General features: G+C 41.9%; 1 protein-coding gene and 1 long non-coding RNA gene across 18 annotated transcripts in view; one reads left to right on the top strand and one right to left on the bottom strand.

Moving 5' to 3' along the window:
• PSD3 (pleckstrin and Sec7 domain containing 3) overlaps positions 1–27,943 on the bottom strand; it is a 555,378-nt gene that overhangs the window by 318,313 nt on the left and 209,122 nt on the right. For 14 of the 17 annotated variants that reach the window (XM_055286530.2, XM_055286538.2, XM_055286547.2 and 11 more), the window contains 2 exons: positions 23,971–25,078; positions 20,022–20,417 (listed from right to left, as the gene is read on the bottom strand). In XM_055286530.2, the coding sequence (XP_055142505.2) occupies positions 20,022–20,417; positions 23,971–25,078 (1,504 nt within the window). Of the gene's footprint in view, positions 1–2,843; positions 2,897–6,583; positions 6,696–6,795; positions 6,856–20,021; positions 20,418–23,970; positions 25,079–27,943 lie in introns of those variants that run through there. The other 3 variants (XM_055286642.2, XM_055286626.2, XM_055286631.2) reach the window with 3 other exon arrangements.
• Positions 6,857–15,301, top strand: LOC134731839 (uncharacterized). Its single transcript, XR_010114466.1, has 4 exons — positions 6,857–7,044; positions 7,260–7,331; positions 10,270–10,335; positions 15,188–15,301. It is a non-coding gene; the product is annotated as an uncharacterized lncRNA (long non-coding RNA).

Raw genomic sequence — 27,943 nt, 5'->3', positions numbered from 1 at the left:
TGTTTTCAATTTGTTTTGAATAAAAGATCCTAACTGGTCACAAAGAACTAATCTAAGGAGCCAGAGTTAGTATGATTTCGTACAGTCAAGTAATGAGTTTTCGGAGGTGGAATACACCATGTGAATTATTTAATCAAATCTAATTTTTCAGGTAAGTAAAATAAAGCTTCAGAGAGAGATGAAGAACTTAGATATAAACAGAGCTGGGGCCAGAGCTAAAGTCTCCTGACTCCCAGCACAATGCTCTTCTGGTGACCCGCTGTGGCACCCACAAACACAAGGCTACCCTGGGATCAGAGTCACGCTGGCCTTGGATGTGCAATGCCCACAGCAGCATAACAACTAAAGTCCTCCTCCATGAATGGCTAGTGAGACTCAGCAAGATAGGATGTGGGCTGCAGAAACAACAGGGGAGACGTGAGCCTGGTTAAATATTCAGGGAAGAAAGAGACCCATGACAACCCAAAGAATGTTGAAGATAAAGCAGACTGTAAAGGCAGGGAAGAGAAAGAAAAGAGGGGAAGGAACACATACCATCAAGAAAGCAGGTGAAAAGAACAGCATCAGAGCACAGAAAAGCTAGCTGCTGATCACATGATACAAAAGCTTGAGAATTTAGAAAAAAAAAAAAAAAAAAATCTCTAAATCCTGTTACTTCCTTTACAATGAAGTAACTTTCTCTAAAAGAAGGCATTCAGTGTTTAACCACGTTGGTGTACAGTTACATCAGACAGTCTTCAGATGTGTCTTCTAAAACTGAATGCAACACAAGATAAATATGACTTCTACCCCAGCCAATGAAACGTGGATTGTGATACTTAATACATACTGCGTAGGGCAACCCCACCCTTGGCCTGCAACCTAGCATCTGCAGATGGATCTCCCAGCCTCTTGCCACAGCTGGTCCCCTGGTTGCATGGCCCTGAGACCTCCCAAGAAGAACTGGGTGCCACAGGAAGAGATACTGCTGACTCAGGAGACGGCCACCTCCCATGGAGAGGCAGCCAAGCCAGGCATGCAACCGAGAAGCAGCTTGTAGCAGTGGTGAAGAAGTTTTAAACGCTTAATAAGACTGTGGCTCAAATCTAAGTGCTGTATGTTCTCTCTCATGTAGGGATCCTTCTAGAAATAGTCTTGCATGTGTGTGTAGCGGTGGGTGCCTATTTTTGTTGTTACTAAAAATGTTTTTCTCCTTAAAAGAAAGAAATTACTATCACAAGACTGGCTTGTTGCTTACAGAGGAGTCCCAGAATGACCAGTAAACTCACCCTTGGTTGGGGCAGAATGCAGAGACAGTGAGGATTATGGCCTAGGTTATTTATTGTCATATAAAAATGTGGCAACTGCCATTCTTTGGCTGCGTTTCAAGCAGATACTTCTTGGTTCCCTCATGTTTAAGCTTTTAAGAAATGCTCAGCTATGCAATTTCCACGAAGTCAATCAATGATGAATTCAAAGCTGTAATGCAAGATGAGACAGCTTTGCTTCCAAAGGTCAAGATGTCAGAAAATCCAAGGCCAAAATCACCTTACATCACCCTTAGGTTTATCTTCTACACCTGTTGGCCATATCCCTGCCTCCAGTCCCGAAGCAGCATTTATACACCTAGCAACTAAATAGGTATTCGTCTACTTGTTAGAAAATGTATGCAAGGTAAAGGGATTTAGTAAAAAGTGGCAAATCCTAAATCAACAGAATTTCCACTTACATTGCAAATGAAAGGGTCTAAAACAATTCTAATCACAGACAATTATTCATTGATCTTCACAAACCATCTATCGTTTCTATACGATGAAACTTCGGCTCACTTCTTGGTGCCTGTCTAACCCTCTAGATTATTACAGTACTATCTTTGGCCATGCACTAGGCATCAGACAACTCAACTGCCTTCTCTTCAGTCGCTCATATCAGCCGTGTTGTAAACTACGGCTGAATGGTCCACTATTTTCTTGCTAACAACACTTCAATATTTTTCATCTGCCTCTTCTTACACGTTGGCCGAGGTTTATACTATGTATCATTTACATTTCTAGAAATCTGAAATATCAGCATAATCCTCCTACTCACAACTATGGCAACAGCATTCATAGGCTACGTGCTCCCATGAGGCCAGAGATCATTCGGAGGCGCTACAGTAATTAGAAATCTACTATCAGCCATGCCATCTACTGGAAGTGACCTTCTGCAATGAATCTCTGAGGTGGATTCATTCCTCTTACTGACTGGCCTTGTCTTTTGAAACTATGAGTCCCCTCATGTCTAAGGTAAACTTTTCTCCTTATATCTAAGGGAAACTGTTTCAACTAGAAGGACATCTTCCATGGGTCTCCAACACTTGGTCCGATTGATGAGTTCCCCAAGGGACTTGGCTAGATGCACAAGTTCTAGCAGCCAGTGACTGTCTCCCACTACTAGAGCTATTAATGAGCCTTCTGGTTAATCAGCTGCAGAGAGAGATTTAACTCTTCTTATTTATCTTTCCAGCAGCAAAATACTGAAAAAATACAAATGTTATCCTATTATTGTCATCTAGGAATTCAGTCTTGCCATGGGAAAGCCAGACTAAAATGTCCACACAGGATAGACGTACTCCTCTGTTCAACAAGATATAGATAATAAAGAGCATGAGAAAACCAGGACGGATGAAAAACATTGAAAACCAGAACCACAGCAATGCAAACATCTCCCATGTAGCCTGGCAAAGGCCCCTCCCCTGTCCCAAAGGGATTGTTGCCTCATGCTGAAAGAATTATTCATTCTCCATGTCTTCTCATGGTGGCATCTCTATTTCAGCCACCAGCTGTCATGACATCCTTTCTCCCTGGCTCCTTTCAGGTACTCACAGCTCCTATAACAATGGATCTGAGACCCAGAAGCCCTGATCAAAGACAATCAGCTGTGGATGATAAAAAACAAAGTGATGTCAAGATCAGCAGATTACAGGCAAGACAATTTGATACTCATCCTTAACACCCTGTCACCCTTAAGAGATTTTCATTCATTTAGTTCTCAGAAGTCAACATGGCATCTCAGCTTGACGTTCAGCCTCATTACTCACTTGTCCTATGTTTTCTAGGACAATTGTCATAAGTTATTTAAAAGGAGGCAAAAATTGCCCAGTAAGACGATGAATACAGCAAGGTAAAGGAGATGTAGAAAAGGAAAGATAGTCACTATCTCTCCTCCCCACGCACAAAAAGGTCTTGTGGCCCAACCCCTTCTGCAGATGGGCAAACTGAGGGGTCATGAGACGCCACAACTCTTCCCAAGTCTCACCACCAATAGCAGAGTAGGACCAACCGAGGTTCCCCTGCTAAACAGCAGGGCCTCAATAAAGGACCAGCTGAATCAACAAAAGGGAGTGGTTTCCTTAAGAACATGCTGGACACAGAAACTCTATTGCCCCTGCTCCCTTCTGAATACAGGTTCTTCTGCATACCAGGAGCATTCAAGAACAGAGGGGACAAAAGATCTCCACAAAAGCGAGACAAAGTGCAAGGACACCAGAACACCAGACAGCTACAACTGTTCCTTGGCCTCCGCAGCATCAACAGTTCAGTCTATCTCAACAGGTAAGAGAAATAAGCCACTGTCCTTTGAACATCCAATAAGATAAACAAACCAAAAAATCCACAGAGCACTCTGCAGTCCATCTAGCACTTTCCCATAGTTATTTTGTCTCATCCTCACAATAGTCCCATCTTGCAAGTAAAGAAACTGAGGACCAAAGAAGTCTTACCCAAAGTCACAGCTGGTAAACAACAAGGCCAGTTGAGCCTACATCCTCCAACTGTATTCAGCACCTTCTACTCTACCTCCACCCAAAGATATTCATGACAAAAAGCCAAATATAACAGTAGACCAAAGGGCCAACTGAACCACAGCCTCCGGCCAGCTAAACAATGACTAAAATCCCAGCTGGAACCCAAGGCAGGCTCTGCCTCCTCAGGACTTCAGAAAAGGATTCCAGAGTGGGTTCAGACCAGCCCTCTGCTGCGAGGCGAACTCTTCACTCTCCTACAGGATCCCTGGGTTAATCACACGCCCCACAGCAGCATGGCTGCAGCTAGACCTGTCAAGCACATTCAGCTCTTGGTGACACAACCCAGCTGTGCGGGCGGTTCCCGTCAAGGGAGCTCCAGACGTTCCAGACACTGTGCCACGGAACTGCAGGGAGGGACCGAGCTGCACAGGGAGCTGGCAAGCCCGACAGAACTTTCCCTACCACATCTGTACTTCTGCACCAACAAGGCAGTTTCAAATCAGCTCCCAAAGAGCTATGCGGATTCTGCCTTGCAAGGATAGACTAGAAACTGACAGTGGAGATTGCTTCTGGGGAGTGGGACCAAAGGAACTTCCAATTGAACTTTTACCATTGGCATCGTATTCCTTTCATAATGTCTAGATCAAAATTCAATCTAAAAGCCATAAGGATGACGGCCTACACTGGAAAGTGGTGAAGGCAAAAAGAAACTGACATCAGATGATATAAACTAATCACACAAGAAAACAGTTTTAAACAAGAGCTTTAGAAACAATGAACTAAACGTAAGACCTTTATAAAGTGTAACAAGATTCTTATTTACAAATTTTACAGAAATTTCCCTTGACTGTAACAAAAGAAATTGAGCCATTTTTGAGGCAGGAAAAAAAAAAGTCTTTAGTACTTATTCTGTTAGGTATTTTCACATATTTTATCTCATTTAATCTCAATAACCATGGAATAAAAATATTATCCACAAGTGATAGACCAGGAAACTCAGACCAGGCACTCAGAGAAGCTAAGCAGCTTTCACACAGCTGCATAGCTACCAACTCCTCCAGTGTAAAGACAGAAAGGGACAATCTAGGAATACAGACACGTCCTGAAAAAGCTGCCACCACTGCTGGGCAAAGGCAGCCTGCACCTATGAAAGAACCCAGACACAATGGCCAGTTTCTGACAGTCATTTCTCGAGTGGGCCACATGCTGCCTATGGGGTATATGTATATACAACGCTGCTCCCCATATTTATGATGAAACTGACACGCCCTCCACATTACATGAGCACACAGATGTTTTCACAAAGCGCTGATTGACCTGCAGTAATCTATCCATTTTCCTCTCCCAGCCCCCATTGCTACTGAAGGCTGCATCTGAGAGATGCCCAACCGACTGAGATGAGAACAGAGGTGCTACCCTGGAACCTGGCCACAAGGAAGCCCTGATGTGTTTACAGTGTGAGCTTGCCCACAACTTCAAATTCATCACCATCATTCTCTAACATCGAAGTCCTCACGTGCCTGACATAAGGAAGCACAATTTAAACATCGTAATAGCCAATGATCATTAATGTTTACTGAGCTCTTTTAGAGCAGAAGGAACTATGGTAATTGCTTCCCATGCACTACACACTAGTTAATCCTCACAGCCACCACCCCTCATGTTAGATACTATTATCATTCCTATTTCATATACGAAGAAGCTGAGCTTCAGGAGTGGTTAAGTAACTTGTTAGAGACCAAACTGTAAGGAGTAAAACTTAAGCCTATGGGCCTATGACTCCTAAGTCAGACTCACAGCCACTCTGCTTAGGCCTCTCATATGTTTCATGGCCTTTTTCCCTCAAGTATTCTCTTTGTCATTTCTTATTAAAGTTATGAAACAAAATGTCCAAACAGAAGAGGCCAAATTGTTACACTGATGGGCTAGCCAGACAAATGGCATTATAAAATACTGGAAATAGGAACTTACAATCCATAGTCAAGGCAAGAAATGCCAATTTTACCAATGCATACCCACAAATATGCCTGTTACAATAATTGACTACCCTGGTAGATCAAGCCCTGGAGTTCCTGCTGGGTTTTGGATGGTCATGAATTATTCTTCTATCCCAGGCATCTTGAAAATGGACATAGTATCAACAGACTACGCTCACTTCCCCTTCTTTAGCATCGTTGACCTCACTTATCCCCTGCCTGTTGAACATCACAACAGAAACCTTCCCAGAAAGAAACTGTGAGGCTGAAATTCCCTCAGCTCCAGGGGGAAAAAAAAACTCCCTATGCCCTTTTAATTAGATAACCGGTTAATCTTTGAAGTTTCAGTAAAACGTTGAATTCTAAGATGAATCATCTTTCCATACTAACAGCACAGCCAACTTTCCTTCCAGAGCAGTGATATACCAAAATAAGAATGATAGCCTTGTGCAGTAGTCATTACGGACCCCACTACATGACTAAGCTCAAATTAGTGACCTTCCACAGCCTGGATGAAGTTTCACAAAGGGTAGCTGGAGTCCACATGCAATCTAGGAACACCAAGCTATGTCTAAGCACCTCAAAGGGCAGCACAACTCCACTAGGGAAAAATCTCATTTTGCCCAAACATTGTAGACCCTGTAATAAGTATACTCTTCATTTGTCATCCTTATTTAGAAATTAACATATGATAATTTTCCTAAGTCTTTCCTAGGATCTCCTTACAATGCTTTTCATTTGAAATAATCTATTTTCAAATCCAAGGAAGTTTCTACAATTACAATTATACATAATCCAGCACTGCCTAGGACCAGACAAAGACAATACACCAAATTCCAGTTACCTCCGTCAGCAAACAGTCTGCCCATAATTTTGTCAGGAATTGAAGAGCATTCTCCCATTCCATCTACTCAGCAAACTTCAATCTTCCGCAAGGGCTCTTTTAGTGTACTTCTAAAGCTGCGTCTGCTGCAAGTACAAACTGCTACACACTGACTCCGCAGCGACATTCTCCCAGAATGCTACTGGATCCCTCAGGGGCTCAGGGATACGAACTTGAAAGAAGTTGAAGGAGGACGTCCCCCTCTTCCCAGCCTCCTCTCTCAACAGAGCTTCCCTCCAAGAGACCTGCTTCAAAAGTCCAGACCCAATGAAGTCACTCATGACCTCACAAACCTCTAGTTTAACTCTTTAAGAGCCAGACAGCAAGCTGACAGCAGGCAGAAAAGGCAACTGTCTAAGCTTACTTGGAGTGGTTGCCGTTTAAGGGAAAGGAGACATTTGTCCAGCACTGTTCAAAACAAAGTAACTTTGGCACTGATTTGGTTTAATAGTACTAAAGTTTTTTGAACAACTATTTTATAGACTGCAATTTCCTACAGCACACACAGCCTGGTCCTAAAGAAATGACTGAAATAGACAACAAAATAGATTTAAGCCATTTATATTATACACAATTTAGCTCTGTTAAATTCACACTTAATCTTATGTAATTTGTGATTTTCTGTTTTCATCTCTAGTTGTGTTTTTTCTGCTCGTGGATGTGAAAATATTTATTGTCCTGTTGGTTGTCCAAAGCCTGCTTCAGACACGTAAGTGGCCAGGCAACACACACAGCTGTCAGACACAGGCAACAACTGCCACAGAGGCATCTGAGAAACCAGGGACAGCAGGAGTTGAGATCCACTGGAAGCCGTGGCCGCCAGACCTAACCAATGGATGGCAGAGTGTGTGTTAGCCCCTAACAGGGACAGGAGACCAGCCTCACTTTAGTTTCTTTTCCATGCTTTTCCTGGGGCTCCTGCTATTTTTGTTGGGAGACGGTGATTATGAGGACCTGGAGATTTGAAAGGCTAAAAATTACTTTCTAAACAGAAGTGGATAAAAATTATACACTCGAAGAACATGTAATATGCCCTTTCAAGAATGTTCTGGTTTACCAGAAAATGATTATACTTACCATGCAGTAATTTTATTCCTAAATATATACCCAGCCTAGAGAAGTTCTTCCATGTGTTTCCAAAAAGCCACATGAAGGCTCTGTGCACATGGCCATGCTGTTTGACATAATAAGACAGTCAAAATGCCCATAAATAGAAAAATGAAAAAAATAGGTTATAGTATGTTCACAAAATGAATACTATACAGCAATTAAACTGATCAAACTAGGGCCGATTCAATTAAGAGTGAATTTCAAATACTGAGAAAAAAAGGGTAAAGACAGAAAGGGACAATCTAGAAATACAGGTATGTTCTTAAAAAGCAGCCACTTCTGCCAGGCAAAGGCAACCTGCACCTATGAAAGAACTCAGACACGATGACCAGTTTCACAAAAGGAAACAAGACAGCTTGAACATGAAGTGGAAAAGCGTGTGAAACACTGTCTAACGATTACAGGTGCACATCTCTAAAGGAATGATAAACATCAACAGCTCAGGGTTACTCCACTACGTAGGGAAGGAAAGAGGAATCAGACCTGGGGGCATAAAGAGGAGAGGAGTTTGCAATTCATCTGAAATGCTTTTATTTCCTAAGTGGGACGATGAGATCACAGGTGTTTATTATTGTCTACACTTTTTGGTATGCCTCAAATGTTACAGAAGCTTTAGAAAGCCAACTGCATAATGGCTACAACCTCTTTGAGTGCAGCAACACCTGTTCTGTCTGGGCAATGAACAGAACAGGAGGCAGAGAGGTTAACAATTCCCTTCACTCTCAAGTCCCCAAATCCAAGCAGCTGCTGCTCCTCCTGCCATAGTTCAGCTCCTTCTATCTGGCATGTCACCCTGCTCCACGCCACCCACAACCCTTTACACATAGCCAACTCATCCTTCACAGCCCACCTCAAAATGCAGCACCCCCACAAGGACCTCCGTGACATCCCACGATGCAAGTAATCCCCACCTCAGAACCATACAGCCTGGTTCTCTGGGCTCTGCACTAGAGTTATTTCTGAAGTTATCTGATCTGCCTGTTTAGGAGACACCTAATATCTACTATAGAGCAGCTGCTCATTAAGTTCTTCATTCAACAAAAACTGAGTGCCCAATATGTGCTGGCCACTATGCCAGGGGTTCTCCGAGTCTCAAAACGTAGAACTTGAGAGGACCACGGCCTAACAGAAGGGACAGGCCTGTAGCTAAGTATAATACTATTAATACTATGTGATGAATCCTCAAATAGTTGCTAAGTGAATGCCAACTACGAATAATAAACTTTTAGGATGTTTCGCAATAGTAACTATTCAATACATCTTCTTTTCTCTATACTAAAGACTTTAGTATTACTCTTGACAAGAAAATGTCACCTTGTTTGCGTTGAGGTGGGGCTTCTAAATAGAGTAATTATAAAGACAATAAAAGAAACTATCATTAAACCTCCTCAGAGTCAAGGAATTGAAGGCTCTTAGAGTTATTATTACAGAAAAACAACATCTCAAGTCGATTCGACTTTACCACAGTCCATTCATACTGGGTGACTTTGAAGAGGTTTTAAAGACATTTCAAGCACTGTTATTACTGACAATAGCCAACATTTATGGAGTACTCAATAAGTGCCAGTAAATGATTACTGATTACGTGCCAGTAAATGATTTAGAGAGAGAATTGACTGAAATTTGAACCAAAGCACTCTGACTTAAGAACCCACACTCCACCACCAAACCATACTGTTTCCTAAGCAGGAAAATCAATCAATCCCTGCTGGTGTAGTTTGGATGGACTCCCTATCACCACCACACCAAAGACAACAGAAGAAATCATTACCAGGTTCACAGCCAGGAGCACTCACTTTCACGAACCTCTGTTAGGAGAATCCTCCCATCCAAAAGCGGAGTTACCTTTAACAGGCCCACATCCCCCTGAGAACGGGGACTGGCTCAACTTTGTATTCTGCCTCTAAGCAACTTCCAGTAAATGCCTCTCAAAAGCAACTTCCAGTAAACGCCTCTCAAACTTTAATGTAATCGTGGATCACCTGGGAATGTGTTAAAATGCAAATTGTGCTTGAGCAGGCCCAGGGTGGTGTCTGAGAGACATAGTTCTAACCAGGTCCAGGTGATGTCTGTTAGTCTGAGGCCCACACCTGGGAGCAACAAGGTGTTGAGAACCTAGGCGCACATCAGAATCACCAGGGAAGCTTTTAAAGCTATCCATGTCCAGGTGCGACTCTAACAAACAGAATCTCCTACAGTGAAGTGTGGAGATGAGAAGCTTACAGAACTCCCTGTATAATTCTAATGTGCAATCAAGTTTGAGAACTACTGTACTACAGCTTTACTACTCAAGGTTTGCTCCATGGACCACTGTTGTAGACCAGTGCTTCGCAAACTTCCAAGTGAATGTAAACCACTTGGACCTCTTGGTAAAATGCAGATTCTAATGTAGTAGGTCAGGCTGGGGCCGAGGATTCTGCAATTCTAATAAGCTCCCAAGTGAATGCTGTTGGGTGGCAAGATGGTGAGTAAAAACATCAGAAAATCTCAGGAGTTCAGTGTGTGTGATTTATAGGGCTTTCCTTTCATAATTTTAGATTCAGAGACCAGTAGAATACCTGCAAATAGAGCGTCAGGCACAGGCATAAGAAACAGCATATGAGGTATGGGGATTATGAAATGGAAGCATTTATCTAACATTAGACAGGATAGAGTTTAATATGAATCCTCAGTAGCATTCATGAGAAACATATTTACCTTCCCTTGCACCATGGCCACTGTCTGTCTCAAGTGCTAAAAATGAAGGCTCTGCTAACAGCTTGAGCCAATTCACCAGACAGACATAACTTGGATATATTGCTGGTTCAATTCCAGAATGCTGCAATAAAGCAAATATCACAACAGAGAAAGTGATACAAATTTCTGGATTTTCTGGGGCCTATAAGAGTTAGGTTTATGCTGTAGTTTCTCAGTGTGCAATAGCATTACATCTAAGAACAACGGTGTACATACTTTCATTTAAAAACAAACTGTATTGCTAAAAAACGCTAATGATCATCTGAGTATTCAGCAAGTCCTAATCTTTTTGCTGATGGAAGGACATGCCTCAATGTTGATGGCTGCTGACTGATCAGGGTGGTGGTTGCAGAAGGTTGGAGTGGCTGTGGCAATTTCTGAAAATAAGACAAAAATGAACTTTGCTGCATCAATGGACTCTTCTTTTTACAAAATATTTCTCTGTAGCCTGCGAGGCTACTTGATAATCTTTTACCCACCTCAGAACTTTTTTTTTTTTTTTTCAAAATTAAAGTCAATCCTCTCAAACCTTGCCACTGCTTTATTAACTAAGTTTATGAAATATTCCAAATCCTTTGTAGTCATCTCAGTGAGGTTCACAGTATTTTCATCAGGAGTAGACTTCATCTACCGTTTTCTTTGTTCACCCATAAGAAGCAACTCCTCATTTATTAAAGTTTTATCATGACACTGCAGCAATTCAGTCACATCTTAAGGCTCCGCTTCTCGTTCGCCTGCTATTTCCACCACATCTGCAGTTACTTAATCTACTGGAAGTTTCGAACCACTCAGTCATTCATGAAGGTTGGAGTCAACATCTTCCAAATTCCTGTTCATGTTGCTATCTTGACCTCCTCCTCCCACAAATCACAAATGTTCTTAATGGCATTTAGAATGGTGAATCCTTTCCAGAAGGTTTTCAACTGACTTTGCCCAGATCCATCAGAGGAATCACTATCTATAGTGACTACAGCTTTACACAACATATTCCTTCCAAAAAAGCTCAAAGTCAAAATTCCTCCTTGATCCATGGTTTGCAGAATGGATATTCTGTTGGCGGGCATTAGAACAACATCAGTCTTCTTGTACATCTCCCTCAGAGCTCCCCGGTGACCAGGCATCTTGTCAATGAGTAGCAGTAGTATTTTGAAAGAAATTCTTCTTTTTTTTTTTTTTTTTTTTTTTTGCCTCTAAGCAGTAAGTCTTAATAGTGGGCTTAAAATAGTCAGTAAACCATGCTGTCAGCAGATGTGCTGTTATCTAGCCTCTGTAGTTCCATTTCTAGAGCACAGGCAGAGTAGATTTAAGCATAATTCTGAAGGGCCATAGGATTTTCACAATGGAAAATAAGCACTAACTTCAACTTAGTGTCACCAGCTGCATTAGCTCCTAACAAGGGTCAGCTTGTCCTTTCAAGCTTTAAGAAAAGGCGATGCCTCGTACTCTCTAGCTAAGAAAGTCTAGACAGCACCTTTTTCCAATAGACGGCTATTTGGTTTACATTGAAAATGTGTTGTTTAGTGTAGCTGCCTTCATCAGTTATCCCAGCTAGATCTTCTGGATAACTCGCTGCAGCTTCTACATCAGCACTTGCTGCTTTGTCTAGTACTTTTATGTTATGGAGATGGCTTCTTTCCTTAAATCTCATAAACCAACCTCTGCTAGCTTCCAGCTTTTTGGCTGCAGCTCCCTCACCTCTCTCAGCTTTCAGAAAATTGAAGAGAGTTAGAGCCTTGCTCTGGCTTCGGCTTAAGGAAACGTTGTGGCTGATTTGATCTTCTACCCAGACCATTAAAACTTTCTCTGTATCAGAAATAAGGCGTTTCTCTTTCTTATTATTCATGTGTTCTATGAAGTAGCACTTCTAATTTCCTTCGAGAACTTTTCATTGCATTGACAACTTGGCTGTTTGGTGCAAGAGGTCTAGCTTTCAGTGTATTTTGGCTTTCAACATGCCTTCCTCACCAAGTTTAATCCTTTCCAGAATTTTATTGAAAGTGAGAGACATGAGACTCTTCCTTTCACTTGAACATTTAGAGGCATTGCAGGGTTATTAACTGGCATAATCTCAATACTGTGTGTCTCAGGGAATAGGGAGGCCCAAGGAGAGGGAGGGAGAGGGGGAACAGTTGCTTTCATGGAGCAATCACAACACACAAAACTTACTGATAAGGTTTGCCATGTTATATGGGCATGGTTTGTGGTGCCCCAAAACAATGACAATAGTAACATCAAAGATCTCTGACCACAGGTCACCAGAACAGATATAACAGTAATGAAAAAGTCTGAAATATTGAGATAATTACTAAAATGTGACACAGAGACACAAAGTGAGCACCTGTTATCGGAAAAATGGCACCAACAGACTTGTTTGAGGCAGGGTTGCCACAAATCTGTAATTTGAATAACAAAAAAAAACCAGAGTATCTTCAAAGAGCAATAAAGGTAAGTGCAATAAAATGAGGCTTGCCTGTAGCTCTGTATTTCAGTTTATGGAGGGCTTATAAAGTGAAAAACAAGATTAAAGTACTCTAAACTAGCCCCTTTTGAGTTCTGGCAAATTTGTACTCCTGTGTAAAACACCTTCAGAGAACGATTTACTCGGGGAAGTCGGTGTCTTTTTTCCTCCCCAAACCAAGGCTCAATGGATAACATCCAGTGTTGCAAATACAGTACTAAGACACCTCTGCTAAGATGAATATCACTTCCTTTAAAAGTTAAATATTGTACTGATAAACAAAAAAAAATTGCTGTATCATCTCCATCAATTAAAGTATTAACCACCATTCCAGTTTTTATTTAGATCTGTGATTCTCCTTTAATCACTTATACCTCCAATGTCCATTATCATTTGATGCCATTCTTTGATCAAAGCTCATCCAAGTAACAGGCACCCCACCATGCTATTCACACCAGTAGCCACCAATATCCAGGGAATTACTTTGGTTTGTTTGTTTTAAGGTTTAAACCACAGAATTAGAATGTCTCCAGGAATAGCTATTTCAGATCCAGGACCATTTCCTGCGTGTGTAATTTATAAAAGAGGCACCAAACGGACAGGGAGGGCACAAGACCACCAGGGCAAGGGCTGTCTGAAGGGCAATGAAAGAACAACCAATGACCAGTGCACTTAGCTTCCATCCTGGGCTCCCTGACAATCGACCCACTGTTGGAGAAGACACAAAGCACAGAAGAGCTGCCAGGAAACTGACCTTACAGGGCACATTTTCTACAGAGATGGCATTAGAAGGACACATAAGCAAAACCCAAGTGCTCCTGTGTGAGCCCCTCACGGTCCCATCCTCAGCCCACTCCTCACCCTTGAGAGCCTTCTCATGCCCACACCTGCAAGTCTCACATCTAAAAGGGTGACTCCAAAGTCTCTCCAGTGACCTTCAGTCCCATATTCCCACCAGCCCTACACAAGTAACCCTCTCTCTCCTCCAATTCGACCTCTTTATATCTGATCCCACTAGGTGTCCTCCTACCAACCCTGCTGCTTCCCCCAACTGCGGTGCAGGGTTTCTTGCTCCGGCCAGTCACCCATGCTTGAACTCTCACAATCATTTGGACTCAGCCCCACATGTCCTAGAGTCAAACATTCATCAAATCCTTGCATCTTTCTTTTTACCAGGCTGTTTCTTATCTATTTTCTTATTATTCCTTAGACTCTTAGACTACTACAAAACCCATGATGGGTTTAAAATAAATATCCACAAATTAGAACTTAGCAAAGTCTTACCACAAAACTGCACATTGGTTGATAAGGCTATTTCCATCTTACCAATAAGCAATCAGAAGTTCCATGAATGAAAAGGCCTGCCGGAGATGAAGCGGCCAGGAAAGAGGATGGCTTCACCTCCTCTCTTCTGTCTCAACCCTCCAGGTTTATTCCACCTACCACAGCGCACTGTGCTTCACAGACAGGAAGTGATTTCTAAGGAAGCCCCGTACTAAGTGTCTGATGCAGGGCTTACTGTCCACGGCCGAGTGGCAGGATAACTTTTCTTTGGGTTAGTACTGTCATTGGTATTCATTTCTATTTAATGAGCTCCTACTGTGTACCAGACCTCGTTAGGCCACTTGACTTTCTTTTCTTGATTTTTGTTCCATCTGATTAATCTCATTTCCTCCTCCTTCCTTTACGAGATAGGTATTATTCATTTCATTTTACGCTTGCAGAGGGTCCCGGATTTTATGTATTTATTCATAAATACACACCTAGAAAGTGAAACAATTCGAAACCAGGAATAACTGGCTCTGAGACCTACAAGAGCCCCTAACCCACATCACTGAGCAGGAACGCCTTTGTGGTTTAAAAAAAAAAAAAAAAATCAAATCACCATTATACTACTTTGGAAAGAAGCCAGAAGGAGAAAAATGAGAACCTCTTTTTTGACTGAACGAATTTAAAATGTAAAAGAAAAGGACTAAAGAGATTACCGGAGCAACAGCAACCGGCTCATGAAGCCACGAGGCAGCAGAGCTTCCCACCGCCAATGGCAGAAGAGAAGCCGGAAGCTCCATGGGCAGCCAGATCTCTCCAATTTCACAGCATCACAATGTTGTTCTCTGTCGCCAGCTTCACTAATGTCACATTATTTTAATTTATTCTTCTAATATTTATATATTATATTAAAGTGACTTCAAGTTTAAACTGGGATGTTGAAAGAGTTTTTCAAATTGCATTTCAACAAATTTCTACTTCTTATTTCACAGGAATTCTTCCTAAGCGGACAAACAATACAGATAGAGAAAAACTGAGGAAGAAAGAGAATAATTTCCAAACACTACATTCCATTTGAGAAGGAGGAGAAAGAAATAAGAGCAAGGCAAAAAAAAAAAAAAAAAAATCCCCACAAATATCAAATTCAGAGTGGGTTGAAGACAGACTGAAGCGCTTCCCTCAGGCAGATCAGCTGCACGCAGATGTAATTCACCTGTTCTGCCGCACCCGTTGGTATCCCGAGCAAGATCGGAAAGGATAACTAGGAAGCTTAGATATAAAATAGATCATCACGCTACAAAGGTTATTTCAAAAAGCAGCTTCATATATTTCAGAGAACCAAAAAACAAGTTCCTGCCATGTCACGCTATTTTCTATTTCTTTTTCTCCTGTCCAAACCCAAGCTCGATGGAAATGGACAATATCCAGCTAATGGTCACAGTGACAACATTTGTGCCTTAAGAACTTACTGACTGGAGTTGTGGTCATCTGCTGATAAGCTGGCGAGCGAGAAGCACCCAGACACAAAGGAACCCATTGAAACGTGTAGAACTGTAAGTCTCTAATTATCCTTTCTAATTTTGGAGCCATGTGACAGGACTTCACACAGCACCACTGACCCCCGGTCAGCCTGAGTGCCATGTAGCTGGGCCACACAGGGAGGGGATGCTCCTCTTTGCTTCTTCATTGAAATACTGTGTTCCATGCATACGCTGAGCTGTTTCCGGCTGACATGTGGCTCACTGATCAACAGGCAGGCAGAGCAAACACCTGGGAGAATGTATTAGGCTGGTGCAAAAGTAACTGCAGTATTGCCATTGAAAGTAATGGCAAAAACCTTAATTACGTTTGTGACAATCTAACAGTCCATCCAGATTTATTCCAGGATTTTAAGAGGCTTTTTCACCATACACAGAATAAGCCGCTTGATTTCACAAAGGTATTTAATACTTCTAAAGATAAACAGACACCCACTCAAAAAAAAACTGTCTTTCCCAACTGCATACTGGAATATTACAGATTTGAAATATTTTCTTCTTTGACTTGAGTAGAGAGAGTAACAGGGAAGAACAGTGTCCCTCTGGCCGCCAAAGGATGGCTGAGCCCAAGACTGGAAGGCGTTCCTGAGAGAAAGAACTAAGTGCTACAACACCCCAATCAGCTTTCCCAACCTCTTGCACCTTTCTTTAAAAGAGCAGTTCAGCGAGAACTGTGTCATCCTGTGTTCAAAAAAAATCACCGTCCAATACTGCCACTGAAATAATCTTTAATGACAAAGTAAAGACAGATCTTGAAACAGAAAAGGATTTAAAAGTAAATCTAGGCAATACCAAAGCAAATACATTTTTGTTTTGTTGCACATATCTGGTCTTGTTCTAGATCTACCATGAAATCACTACCACTTGGTCCAGTTCAGCATAGCTCAGTAAGAGCACAGGCTGTGGAGGCTGACTGCCTGTGTTCGAGGGCTGAGTATGCCACTTACCATCTGTGTGACCTTTAGCAAGTTACTCTACCTCTCTGTACCTCAGTTTCCTTATTTGGAAAATTAGAACACTAATAGTTCCTTTCTTCCTCCTAGTTCATTACGAGAACTAAGTGTCATGTGTTTACTAAATAAATAAAACCTATGGGCTACGTATGACACACAATTATGTTCAGAGACTAGCTAAAGTAATAATATTTTTTACAAGCTAACGACTAACACTTTATACATTAAAATCAATACCTAATTTCCTTGGTTCATGTCTACCAAATATCAAGGAGGCGTGATCAGGGGAGAATTCATTAGTCTTATTCCTTTTCTTTTGTGCCTCCCTCAGAGCTCACCTTACCCAATGTGCTCAGACCCCCACCACTAGCAAGGAAGCAGGAGAGGCGAGTGAACACAGAAAGAATGGAGGCATGGCCACTGCTTTTACTTATCACTTTTCTTTTGTAAATATATTAATACAATGGTAAATTTTTTCTCCTTTAATTCTAACACTTGGGCCCTCAATGCTTGGCTGAAGGACAGGCTTAATACCTCAATGTCCACATCCTTACCTCAGCAGAGGGATGTTTTCACGCAGACGAAATTTTAAAAGGCCAGCTCACTGATTGCTTTAAAAATGTGTGGAAACGTGTCTATTATTGACCCGGTAAATTTTCCCTCAAATTGAACACACACACCACCACCACCAACAACAACAACAAGCAGCTCTACATTTAGAACTTAGTTTCTTGAAAGCAGACCATCTCAGACTTCCGGCTTTATCAACACATGGCAGGAGAGAAATCAGATCAAAAGAAGAATAACAAAATAAAAGACCCAACACCTAGCACAGTGAATGAATCCGGCCTAGGAGCCAGACAATTTGAATTCTAGTACAGTATCTGTCACAAGACAGCCACGTGGCTTTGGGTAATATATCCCACCAAACTGGAATACAGATTATATATATATATATATATTTTTTTTTTTAAAAGGCTATCTGAGGCCCCTTCAAGTAGTAAAATGTACTCATTCTCTAACCCACAACAGTAACACAATTCTTCTTTGGTTGCAACTTCTCCAAATCACCAAGGAAGGCAGAAAGGAGTAAAGAAAAATATGGGTTTTTCAGTTTCCTTAAAATTTCTTAGGATCATTAAACCTGCCCTACCTTTTAACCTTGAATAGAGACATACATCACAAAATAAAGCTTCTTCCACCTGTAACCACTTATTATCATATGCCAACCTCAAATAACACAAAATGGGGGAGTCCCGCCAAGCTTGTCTGTCCAAGCCACTGGCAGTGCTCAGCACACGGCAGCATGACCACCCGTCAGGAATTGTACAGGAGGGAGTGCCCAGGCTGGGGGAGAGGCGAGCTGGCGTGTCTACGAGGTGCTTGTCACTCAGCACTAGAACATGGCCCTTTACCACTAGACAAGATCTCCTGGTTTGACAATGCAGGTGACACAGCTGAAACTTTATCTCAACACAGCCTGAAGGATACCACTATCTAAATCTGAGATGCTAAAATACCATGACCTACTCCAATACTCGCTCCCAACTATTTAACTCTGTCCATCCTCGTAAGTGGCACCCATGCTGGCCCAAATGATGACAACCTCCTGTTCTAAGTGCACAAGCCACACATTTAATAAACCTTTCACCCAATTCCTTCACTGGTGTTCATCTCTTGGCTTCACTTACAACCACTCCCTGTGGCTTCTGCAGTGAAGCCTCCCCTAAAACTCTTCAGCTCCCCAAACCATGTTTGCTCTGTTATATAAACAACTTCCACTCACCCTAGAAAACTGAGTTGGAATTTCAATGCAATTATCTGCATACCTTTCCTACAGCGTTTTATCACAATTTGCAGTCCTCAGAGACGATGGTGAAAGGGGAAGACTAAGGTGGCACCCTCCACTGAGGAGCACCCCCTCAGAGGGACACTGTTTTCAGGATGCCTCCTCTCCAGGACCCTTCCACTGAGAGACACTCTGATCTCAGAGATACAGGAAGTCTAGATGTGGACTCACCAGGCAACCAGTTCATATGCACACATTTACCCAGGCTCTGCTCTGTACCATGTCCTGTGCAAGGTGTTTAGTCTCTACTGACCCTTTAAATCTCACAGCCTCACAACACACTGGATCATTAACCCCATTTCGCAAATAAATAAATCAAGTTTCAGAGAAAATAAGTGGCTTGCCCAAGTATTTCAGACCAAAGTCTTGTGGTTTTGACATCTTGTTCTTTTTATTGTCACTGTGACCCAGTAAGACAACTGATATCCACAATCCATTTTCACAAGAAAATGCATAGCTACAGTATCACAAGGAGCCAATCCTGAATTTGCTCATCCAATGAACTATAAACCTTCAAACTGGTTATAGAAAATGCTCAGCACAGGGCAGACTGCTCAAAAACAGGTTCATTGAAAACCTGTAATATGAATACTGGCTTTTTTTTTTTTTTTTTTTTTTTACAGAAAGCACTGGTATTATTTAATATAGCTTTAAACAGCTTTAAAATAGTTGATCACCATTTAACACCCCCCACCAGCTCCATACAAACACACACACACACACACACACACAAATATACCAAAACAAAATTCATAAAATTGTTACAGGTAGATAACCTGAGGATGACGAGCATGAAGAAATGAAATGCTCGATAATCCATAAATAGACGTGGAATCCCCAAATAACAGGCATGGTGGATACAACGTACATAATTTGTCATTTTATCTCCCAGATAGACTAAAAATCCTAAAGTAGAGACAGAAAATAATACGGAGCCTAGACCAAGATACCAGCTCTCTCAAGCACCTGGCTAATGGGATCCTTCCTTCAACACGTCAGGAATAGGAGGACAGAACACGACCTCTCAGAGCAAAGGGCTGGAGGAGACTTTGCTGACTGTATAGTCCACCACTGTAGTTTCCAATGAAGGAATCTCTGAGCTAATCAAACAACCTTCTTGAAGTCATCAACCACCCTCAGTGCCAGACTAAAGCTACGATCTCTCAGTGTTCTTTTCACAGCACCACGTCTCTGCCATCGTCGGAGCTGATACCTCACTCATCATCCCCAAATATTTGTTTGGTATCCAATTTATATATAGTCATCCAGGAAATACCACAGACTAAAATGCTCAGTTTGCCAATTTGACAAACCACTAAGGTGTGTCCTTCCTGCCCTAAAATCCAAATTACTTTTTACTCACATCATTTGCTTATATCCACAGAAATTGGCCAAATGATTTAAAAATATATTCCACACTCAGATTTCCCAAAGAAGAATCCTACAAAAACCACCAGCAGGAAATGAATGAGAATGGGACGAGTACCTTCCCCAGAAAGCAATCTCCGGGGTGCCTTTCGTGTAGATGGAGTCGCTGGCATCATTCAGCCCATTGGTGACCCCACTAGAATAGCCCATCACGATTGCACCATCTGCTGACACACTCAGGACATCCTGATGTCCTCCCCCTGATGTCCTCTCCAAGAACTGACCACCTTCTTTAATGCGCTGTTGTATCATTGGAGTGAGGGGCATTTCAAAGCTAAAATAGCTATCAGGCTCTGAGTATAATGTCTCCAGGGACTCCGCACTGTAGTATAAAGAAGTGTTGTCCAAAATGGTTTCAAACTGGGAGCTGTACACATCAGTGGAGTCCTCTGTATATCCAGGCCCAAGGATGTCTTCATCTTCCCCCTTAACGTGCTCCTCTTGTTCTGTGATCCTGGAAAGTAAATAAGAGTGAAGAATTCCAATATTAGATTAATGTCTTTATTTTTCCGCCTTCACCCATATAAAAAGGACAACATTCTGAAGATCTAACTCTTCTATTCACTGACTTATATCTTAATATATTTGGGAAGGAAGCTATGAAATATAATCAGGTTGAAAAATTCTCGGCATGCATGTGGCTAGGAAACTATAAATAATTTAATAAAGTTTCAAACTAGTTTCCTAATGTGTGAATACATCTGGTCCAATGAAGATATGAATAAAATATTCAATTCTCATTTTAGCCAAATATACCATACACATTCAGATTATTTGCAACTACCAGCATTCCTAATTATAACAGAAGCAGATAAATATATCACGTAAACTTGATATGGCAAAATTTCAGTAAAAATACACCAAGCTTTCATCAGCTGATTAATACTTTCTGATTTAAATAAGGCCAAACGCTCTCAAGCAAATGACTGTATCAGAAGCCAAGAGCTGCCCCCTGCTGACAACAGAGCAGCACTGCAGAGAGATTTCGGGTCCAAAATTAGCCAATGAACAGCCTAACAGAAAGCCAACAGAAGCAAGGCTAACCAAAGCCTTAAGAGATTAGAAACAGCTCAAAAGTCAGTATACAGGGTAGGGCATTCACTTCGGCACACAAACGTGAACAATTAATATGCAGCATGTTCTACAAATGTTAAAAGCGAACATTAGGATAACTAAGTAAAATTAAAAACTTGGGAGATAGATCACTACTGAAGAGCAAGGGGTCAAGAGTTAGAAAAACCGGAAGCTGAATTTTGGCTGTCTCAATTACTAGCTGTATCGCTTGAAGCAACTTTACTTAACCTCTCTGAGCCTCAGAGTCCTACAAATAGGAATAAAAAAGAAATAGGAATTATCTATTAAGCATCTCATAAGTCATCCACATTCTCAGGTATTACTGGAATCCACATTCAACACTGCAATTGGTTTGTTGTTTTTAAATACTGAAGATCACCCATGGACCAAATGCTATGTTCTTAATGGCTTCCCACTGCACTTGGCATAAACTGGACCATTCCTAAGATGATGCTCCTCCCTACCTCTCCACACTCACTGCACCCCACTCTCCCCTGCTCTTTTTTTTGAGATGCAGTCTAACTCTGTCACCCACGCTGGGGTGCATTGGTGCAATCTTGGCTCACTGCAGCCAACGCCTCCCAGGTTCAAGCGACTCTCCTGCCTCAGACTCTCAAGTAGCTGGGATTACAGGCATGTAACACAACGCCTGGCTAATTTTTGTATTTTTAGTAGAGACAGGGTTTCACCATGTTGGCCAGGCTGGTCTCAAACTCCTGACCTCGGGTGATCTGCCTGCCTCAGCCTCCCAAAGTGCTGGGATTACAGGTGTGAGCCACCATGCCGAGCCTCCCCTGCTTGGCATTAGCCACACAGGGGGAGTTTCAAATCTTCAAGCTTGGCACAGGCCTTGGCTTCACACATCTGCAGGAAGCACACACTAGTCAGGGAGCTCAGCAGCCTCCTGTGCACATGCTGTTCCCTCTACCTGGAACATTCTTCCTACCCCTTCTCTGGCTGGCAAAGTCATTCCTTCCTCACGTCTCAGTGTAATTTCCATTTCCACAGAAAAGTTTTGTCTAAGCCATCAACTGAACTGGCCTCTCCCCTCCATCCAAATTATTCTTTCTCATAGGTCTCTGTTCTTTTCCTTCACAGAACCTAGCACACTTTGTGATCCTATACCTATTAGCATGTTTATGTGATCAATGTTTATCTTCAGCGATAAACTCCACGAAGACAGTAACCGTGAGCCACATCTATTTTGAACATTCCTTTACGCCTAGCATCTTGCAGCGTCAGGACATAGGAGACAACTGAAAAATATTTGTGGGAAGAAATGAGGAATGAATTATTAATCTGAAGAACAGTAAAAGTGTATATTCCAGTGGGAATATAAACACTGGGCCACATGCCACATATCAAGGCCGCTTTGGAGGGAAGTCTGGAGAGCTGATGGGTTGGGGAGGGGAGTGGGAAGGATCCTGCCAGGATCCCAAAGGAGCACCACTCTCAGTGGGTTTGTTAACTGCAGAGGAAAAGGCATTTCCTTACACCGAACAAGAAAACAAAAAACAACCCTCAGCCTTGACACAGATGCTCTCCCATATAAACTATAAAATGTGGTGTCATGAGGACTGACAGAAGAAAAGATGGTACCAATTAGAAATACAGTACATAACAAATGACTACGATCAAAGGGAGTGGAGAAAGATGGGTCACGTCTGCCATTTTTCCAGGATCTAAGCTGGTATAGATGTCAGAAAGGCAGGGAAAGACCAGGAAATGCCACATGATGCCAAGTTTCACTCATAAAGGCCATAAATCTCATAAGTGGGAGTTAAACAATGAGAACATATGGGCACAAGGAGGGGAATATCACCCACCGGGCCCTGTCGGGGGGTGGGGGGCTAGGGGAGGGATAGCATTAGGAGAAATACCTAATGTAGATGATGGGTTGACGGGTGCAGCAAACCACCGTGGCACGTGTATACCCACGTAACAAACCTGCACATTCTGCACGTGTAGCCCAGAACTTAAAGTATAATTAAAAAAAAAATAAAGGCCATAAATCAAAATATATGCTACTTGTGAGAAGAAGAAATTCCCATGTGAATACCAAGGAAAAACTGAATTATAAAATCTACTTCTGACCCCCTGAGATGTCATTTCTAAACACAGGAAGGGCCCCGCACAGTGGCTCACGCCTGTAATCCCACCACTTAGGGAGGCCAAGGTGGGAGGATCACTTGATGCCAGCAGTCTGAAACAGCCTGGGCAACAAAGTGGGACCCCACCTCTACAAAGAGTACAAAAGTTGGCCAGGTGTGGTGGCGCACACCTGTAGTCCCAGCTACTCAGAGGGCTGAGGTGGGAGGATCTTTTGAGCCTGGAAGGTCAAAGCTGCAGTGAGCCGTGATCACACCACCACACTCCAGCCCGGGGGACAGAACGAAACCCTGTCTCTGTATAAATAAACAAACAAACAAACATAGGAAATTGAGTGGGCCCAAAACCTCTGTGTACCTACATGTATGTAGGCTGGACTGAAGGCACTGGTGTTAAACTCAGAAGAAATGCGAAGGTTGGAAGTACCGGCTATATAGGGTGTGTCAAAAAAGTCCAAACCTTTTCATATTACTAAAGATGACTGTGGGGTATATTAGTTACCTTGATGTTGGGAAACTTGAAATCTGTCAAATGTTAAGAAAATGTCACAAAAGAATTCACAGTTTAGTGTTCACAGTCTCTTCAGAAGTCTGTTTCCCTGGTCCATGCCTAACGGATGACTTTATAATGAAATCACTTTAATATCTGAGAAGCTTAGGAGGAATCTTAGCTTAGAAGGACCTAGCTTACGGTAACTCCTCTTATATTCTGTGATAACAAGGACCCAGTGTATTGTGATTGAGTTCTCATATCAAGTACAGGATAATGGTTTTCTGTGATATGTACCAGGCATCTGAGACAGCAGGGCTACTATGGGAGCTCACCTCTCCTTGTCTCTCTCTGGTTCAGCTGTCTTCTCAAGATGCTGTTTGTTTTCCTTTATGAAGACTTCATCCTCTCCACTCTCATCAAGACGCACAGGGGAAAACGTCCCCGAGCTAGTGCCAGGCCTCTCTGAAGGAGCTTTCCAGGATTCATCCCAAACATTCTCAGTTAAACTACTTGAATTACACAAACCACCTGATGAGATGAGATGGCGTGACACTTTGGAAGACTCTTTGCTATCAGCAGAGGCTGTTCTTTGCAGTGATGTCTCAAAATCTACAGAATGCTGGGTCTCTCTCTTAGCTCCTCCTGTCCACAGTATCTCTACTCCTTGAAATTCCACATGTTTGACCCGGCCTGGGCGTCCCATGATGCTGCTTCGATCACATCCCCCTGGGTGCTCTCTCCCAAGAGCAGACCTCTGCTCTTTCAAGAAATCAACACCGCCTGCAGAGTGGCAGGTCACTGCTGAGCTTCCGAGGGAGGCTATGGGACAAGATGGCTCCTGCACACAGAGAGCCCCTTTCCTCTCATTATTCATTATCTGGGAAAGCTCTGCCTGAGTGTCTCCAGTTAACAGCGCGGTCAGATCCTTCTGGATGCTCAAATAAAAACTTTCCTCCGTCGTTACTTCAGCTGAAAGAGGTATTTCTGGTGATTTTTTTTGGCCAGCAGGGAGCAGTTTGTTGAATCTCTGTGTTTTATGACTGGCAGTGTCCAGCTCTTTTTCCACCTGCTGAACTGAAAAACTAGAAACAGCATCTTGGTCCAGTACCTTTGTAGCCTGTAATGTTCCGGAAATGATTCTGGCTTCTGTGGCTTTCAGAGCTGAAATCAAAGAGTCAATGGGCTGTAAACTTTGTTCCTTGAGGTGACTTTGAGAGAGGGCCTCTCTGACATCTTTTGGTCCTTCTGTAACACTGTTGAGCCCAGAGTGGCAGCCGGTAAGAGGCTGGACACCCTGCTGCTCTTGTGGGTGGCATGGCAGAGTCTCACCATCAAACTCCAGAGAAGCCCTTAGGCCTTCTCCACCTTCCTCCATGGTCCCATATTCTGGAAATTCATTTGTGACATTTGGTGGGAGTAAAGTGCTTCCTCCATGATCACCTGTGAAGAGAACACAATGGACACATGATTTGTTGTAGAAAGACAGGGCCCAGTAGGTAATAATGCATATTCACACAGATCAGGCACTCAATAGTACTTATTAACTTGATTATTGCATTATATCTGTCCTCCCACCACCCTGTAACACACTTCTCATGACACTGCAGTGATCCCTTCTACTCAGCCTACGTGAGTATAACCACAAAACTTTCGACCTAGAAGGCAATCTAATGACACCTGCCATATTTAACTTTGCTTCTGATGTCCCATACATGAGGATTCAGTAACTCAGTTGCTTCATATGCAAAAAGGGATTACAATAAGGATATGTACCACCTTCCAAATACCACTCATGAAACAGCAACTAAAATGTGTATATTGGGCATAACACTAAAGAGCCCTGTCATCTGGCCAACAGTATCTGTGCAGTGCAATCTCTGCGACAGAGCCTCTGCAAAATACTTATGATCCATTTAAACTCAGTCAATATTTTTTTTCTTCCAGAAGTCTCCCCTTCATTGTTGGGTTTCTGTGGAGGAAAAAAATGCTTTCAAAACATCCCTGAAAAATAAGAATGAAGCCAACCTGGAATGAGAAACTTAGTGTGTTGAGAAAGATGTCCACGAACCCAACTACGGAAAATTCATTTTTCTCATTTTATTCATTTATTTTCCCAATTGACAAAAGTTTGTTTATATATCTACATATATGTTTACATATATAAAGTTTATATATATAGTATACAACATAATGTTTAATATATGCATACATCTGTAGACTAGCTAAATCAAGCTAATTAACAACATACCAGTACTGTACCTCAAATTTTTGGTGTGTAGTGAAAACATTTAAAATCTACTTCCTCTTCTAGCAATTTTCAAGTATACCATACATTGTTATTAACTATAGTCATCATGTTCTGCAACAGACCTCCCGAATTTATTCCTCCTATCTATCTGCAATTTTGTATCCTTTGACCAACACCTCCCCAATCCCACCACCCGCCAGTCCCTGGTAACCATCATTCTAGTTTCTGCTTCCAAGAGTTCAACATTTCAGACTCTACATATTAGTAAGATCACCACCTGCATAAAATTTTAATGGCATCTTATGAAGAACCCCAATATATGAAGTAAAGAAAACAGTATTTAATTAGTATATATTCACTATATTGAGTCAAATTTATAACATTTTCTTGTTAAAATGATAGTGAGAACTGAAAATGGGGACATTCTGACAAACCAAAACTTTAAATTGGGGGTTTACAGATAGCAGTTACAGTCCTATCAGCCCCAGTATCCAGTCTTCTTCTGAACTTAGTCTTGGTTACTTTGTATCATGAAAACCCTCATCTATGCTGGAAATACAGTGTACTCACTTTTACTCTATGAAAGAGGACATTAGTTGTTATCATTTTTATTTTATTTTATTTTATTTAATGAGATGGAGTCTCACTGTGTTTCCAGGCTGGAGTGCAGTGTTACGATCTCAGTTCACTGCAACCTCTTCCTCCTGGGTTCAAGCGATTCTCCTGCCCCAGCCTCCAAAGTAGCTGAGACTACAGGTGCGTACCACCATGCCTAGCTAATTTTTTTTTTTTTTTAGTAGAGACGGGGTTTCATCATGTTGGCCAGGATGGTCTCGATCTCTTGACCTCGTGATCCATCTGCCTCAGCCTCCCAAAGTGCTGGGATTACAGCTATGAGACATTGCACCTGGCCATTGTTATCATTTTTAAACTACTACAGAGCTACAACCTTCCTATTTAGTGAAATATTTGATAAATGTCTGTACATATACACTGAAATGTCTGAAAAGACTTGATTCTGCCTGTAATCCCAGCTACTTGGGAGGCTGAGGCACGAGAATCATTTGAACCCGGGAGGCAGGGGTTGCAATGAGTTGAGATTGCGCCACTGTAGCTCAACCTGGGCGAAAGGGCGAGACTCCATCTCAAAAAAAAAAAAAAAAAGATTTGATTTCCAAGGCATGCACTAAATGAGGTAACTTGGAAACATCAGTTATCCTAATAACTGATAATTATTAATTACTGATACAATTACTAATAATAGATGTATTGCTATTGAACACACGGTATTCCCCAGTGTGTTACATAGCAATACATTTGAGAGTATATGTTGTTTCATATTCCATGTTGTAAAATAATTTGAAATATATACACTTTTTTTCTTTTTTAAAGACAGGCTCTTACTCTATCATCCAGACTGCAGTGCAGTAGTGCGATCATAGCTCACTGCAGCCTCAAACTCCTCGGCTCAAGTAATCCTCCCACTCCAGCCTCTTGGGTAGCTGGGATCACAGGTGTGCACCACCATGCCCAGCTAACGTTTTTATTTTTTGTAGAGATGGGGTCTCACTATGTTGCCCAGGCTGGTTTCAAACTCCTGGCCTCAAATGATCCTCCTGCCTTGGCCTTGGGATTACACGCATAAGCCACCATGCCTGGCCTGAAATATATTTTTAAAATTACATTTGAATCAAGTGTTGATGGAATCTAACAAGCACTTCTCTGTGAAAGTATTTATAACACCTTCTACAAGACAGAACTAATAAAATGTAGCTTGCTTACATCTGAAGAGGCAGTGACTTTTCAAACAATGAATTGAAAAGGACGATAGCTAAAAACAATAAAGAGCCTTCTTCCTAGGGTGGAATATTGGCATTTTATGTCTTTCAGTAAAGAATGCAGTAGGTCTCTTCATGGTGCCACCTTTTAAGATTCAGTCATTTTTAGTATATTCACAAAATTGTACAACTATCACCACTATCTAATTCCAGAACATTTTTTTTTTTTTTTTTTTTGAGACGGAGTCTCGCTCTGTCGCCCAGGCTGGAGTGCAGTGG

The sequence above is a fragment of the Symphalangus syndactylus genome, chromosome 1, assembly GCF_028878055.3.
Source record: "Symphalangus syndactylus isolate Jambi chromosome 1, NHGRI_mSymSyn1-v2.1_pri, whole genome shotgun sequence".
Classification (NCBI taxonomy): domain Eukaryota; kingdom Metazoa; phylum Chordata; class Mammalia; order Primates; family Hylobatidae; genus Symphalangus; species Symphalangus syndactylus.
The sequence above is the reverse complement of the archived record's forward strand: the minus strand, read 5'-3'. Positions and strand labels throughout refer to the sequence as shown.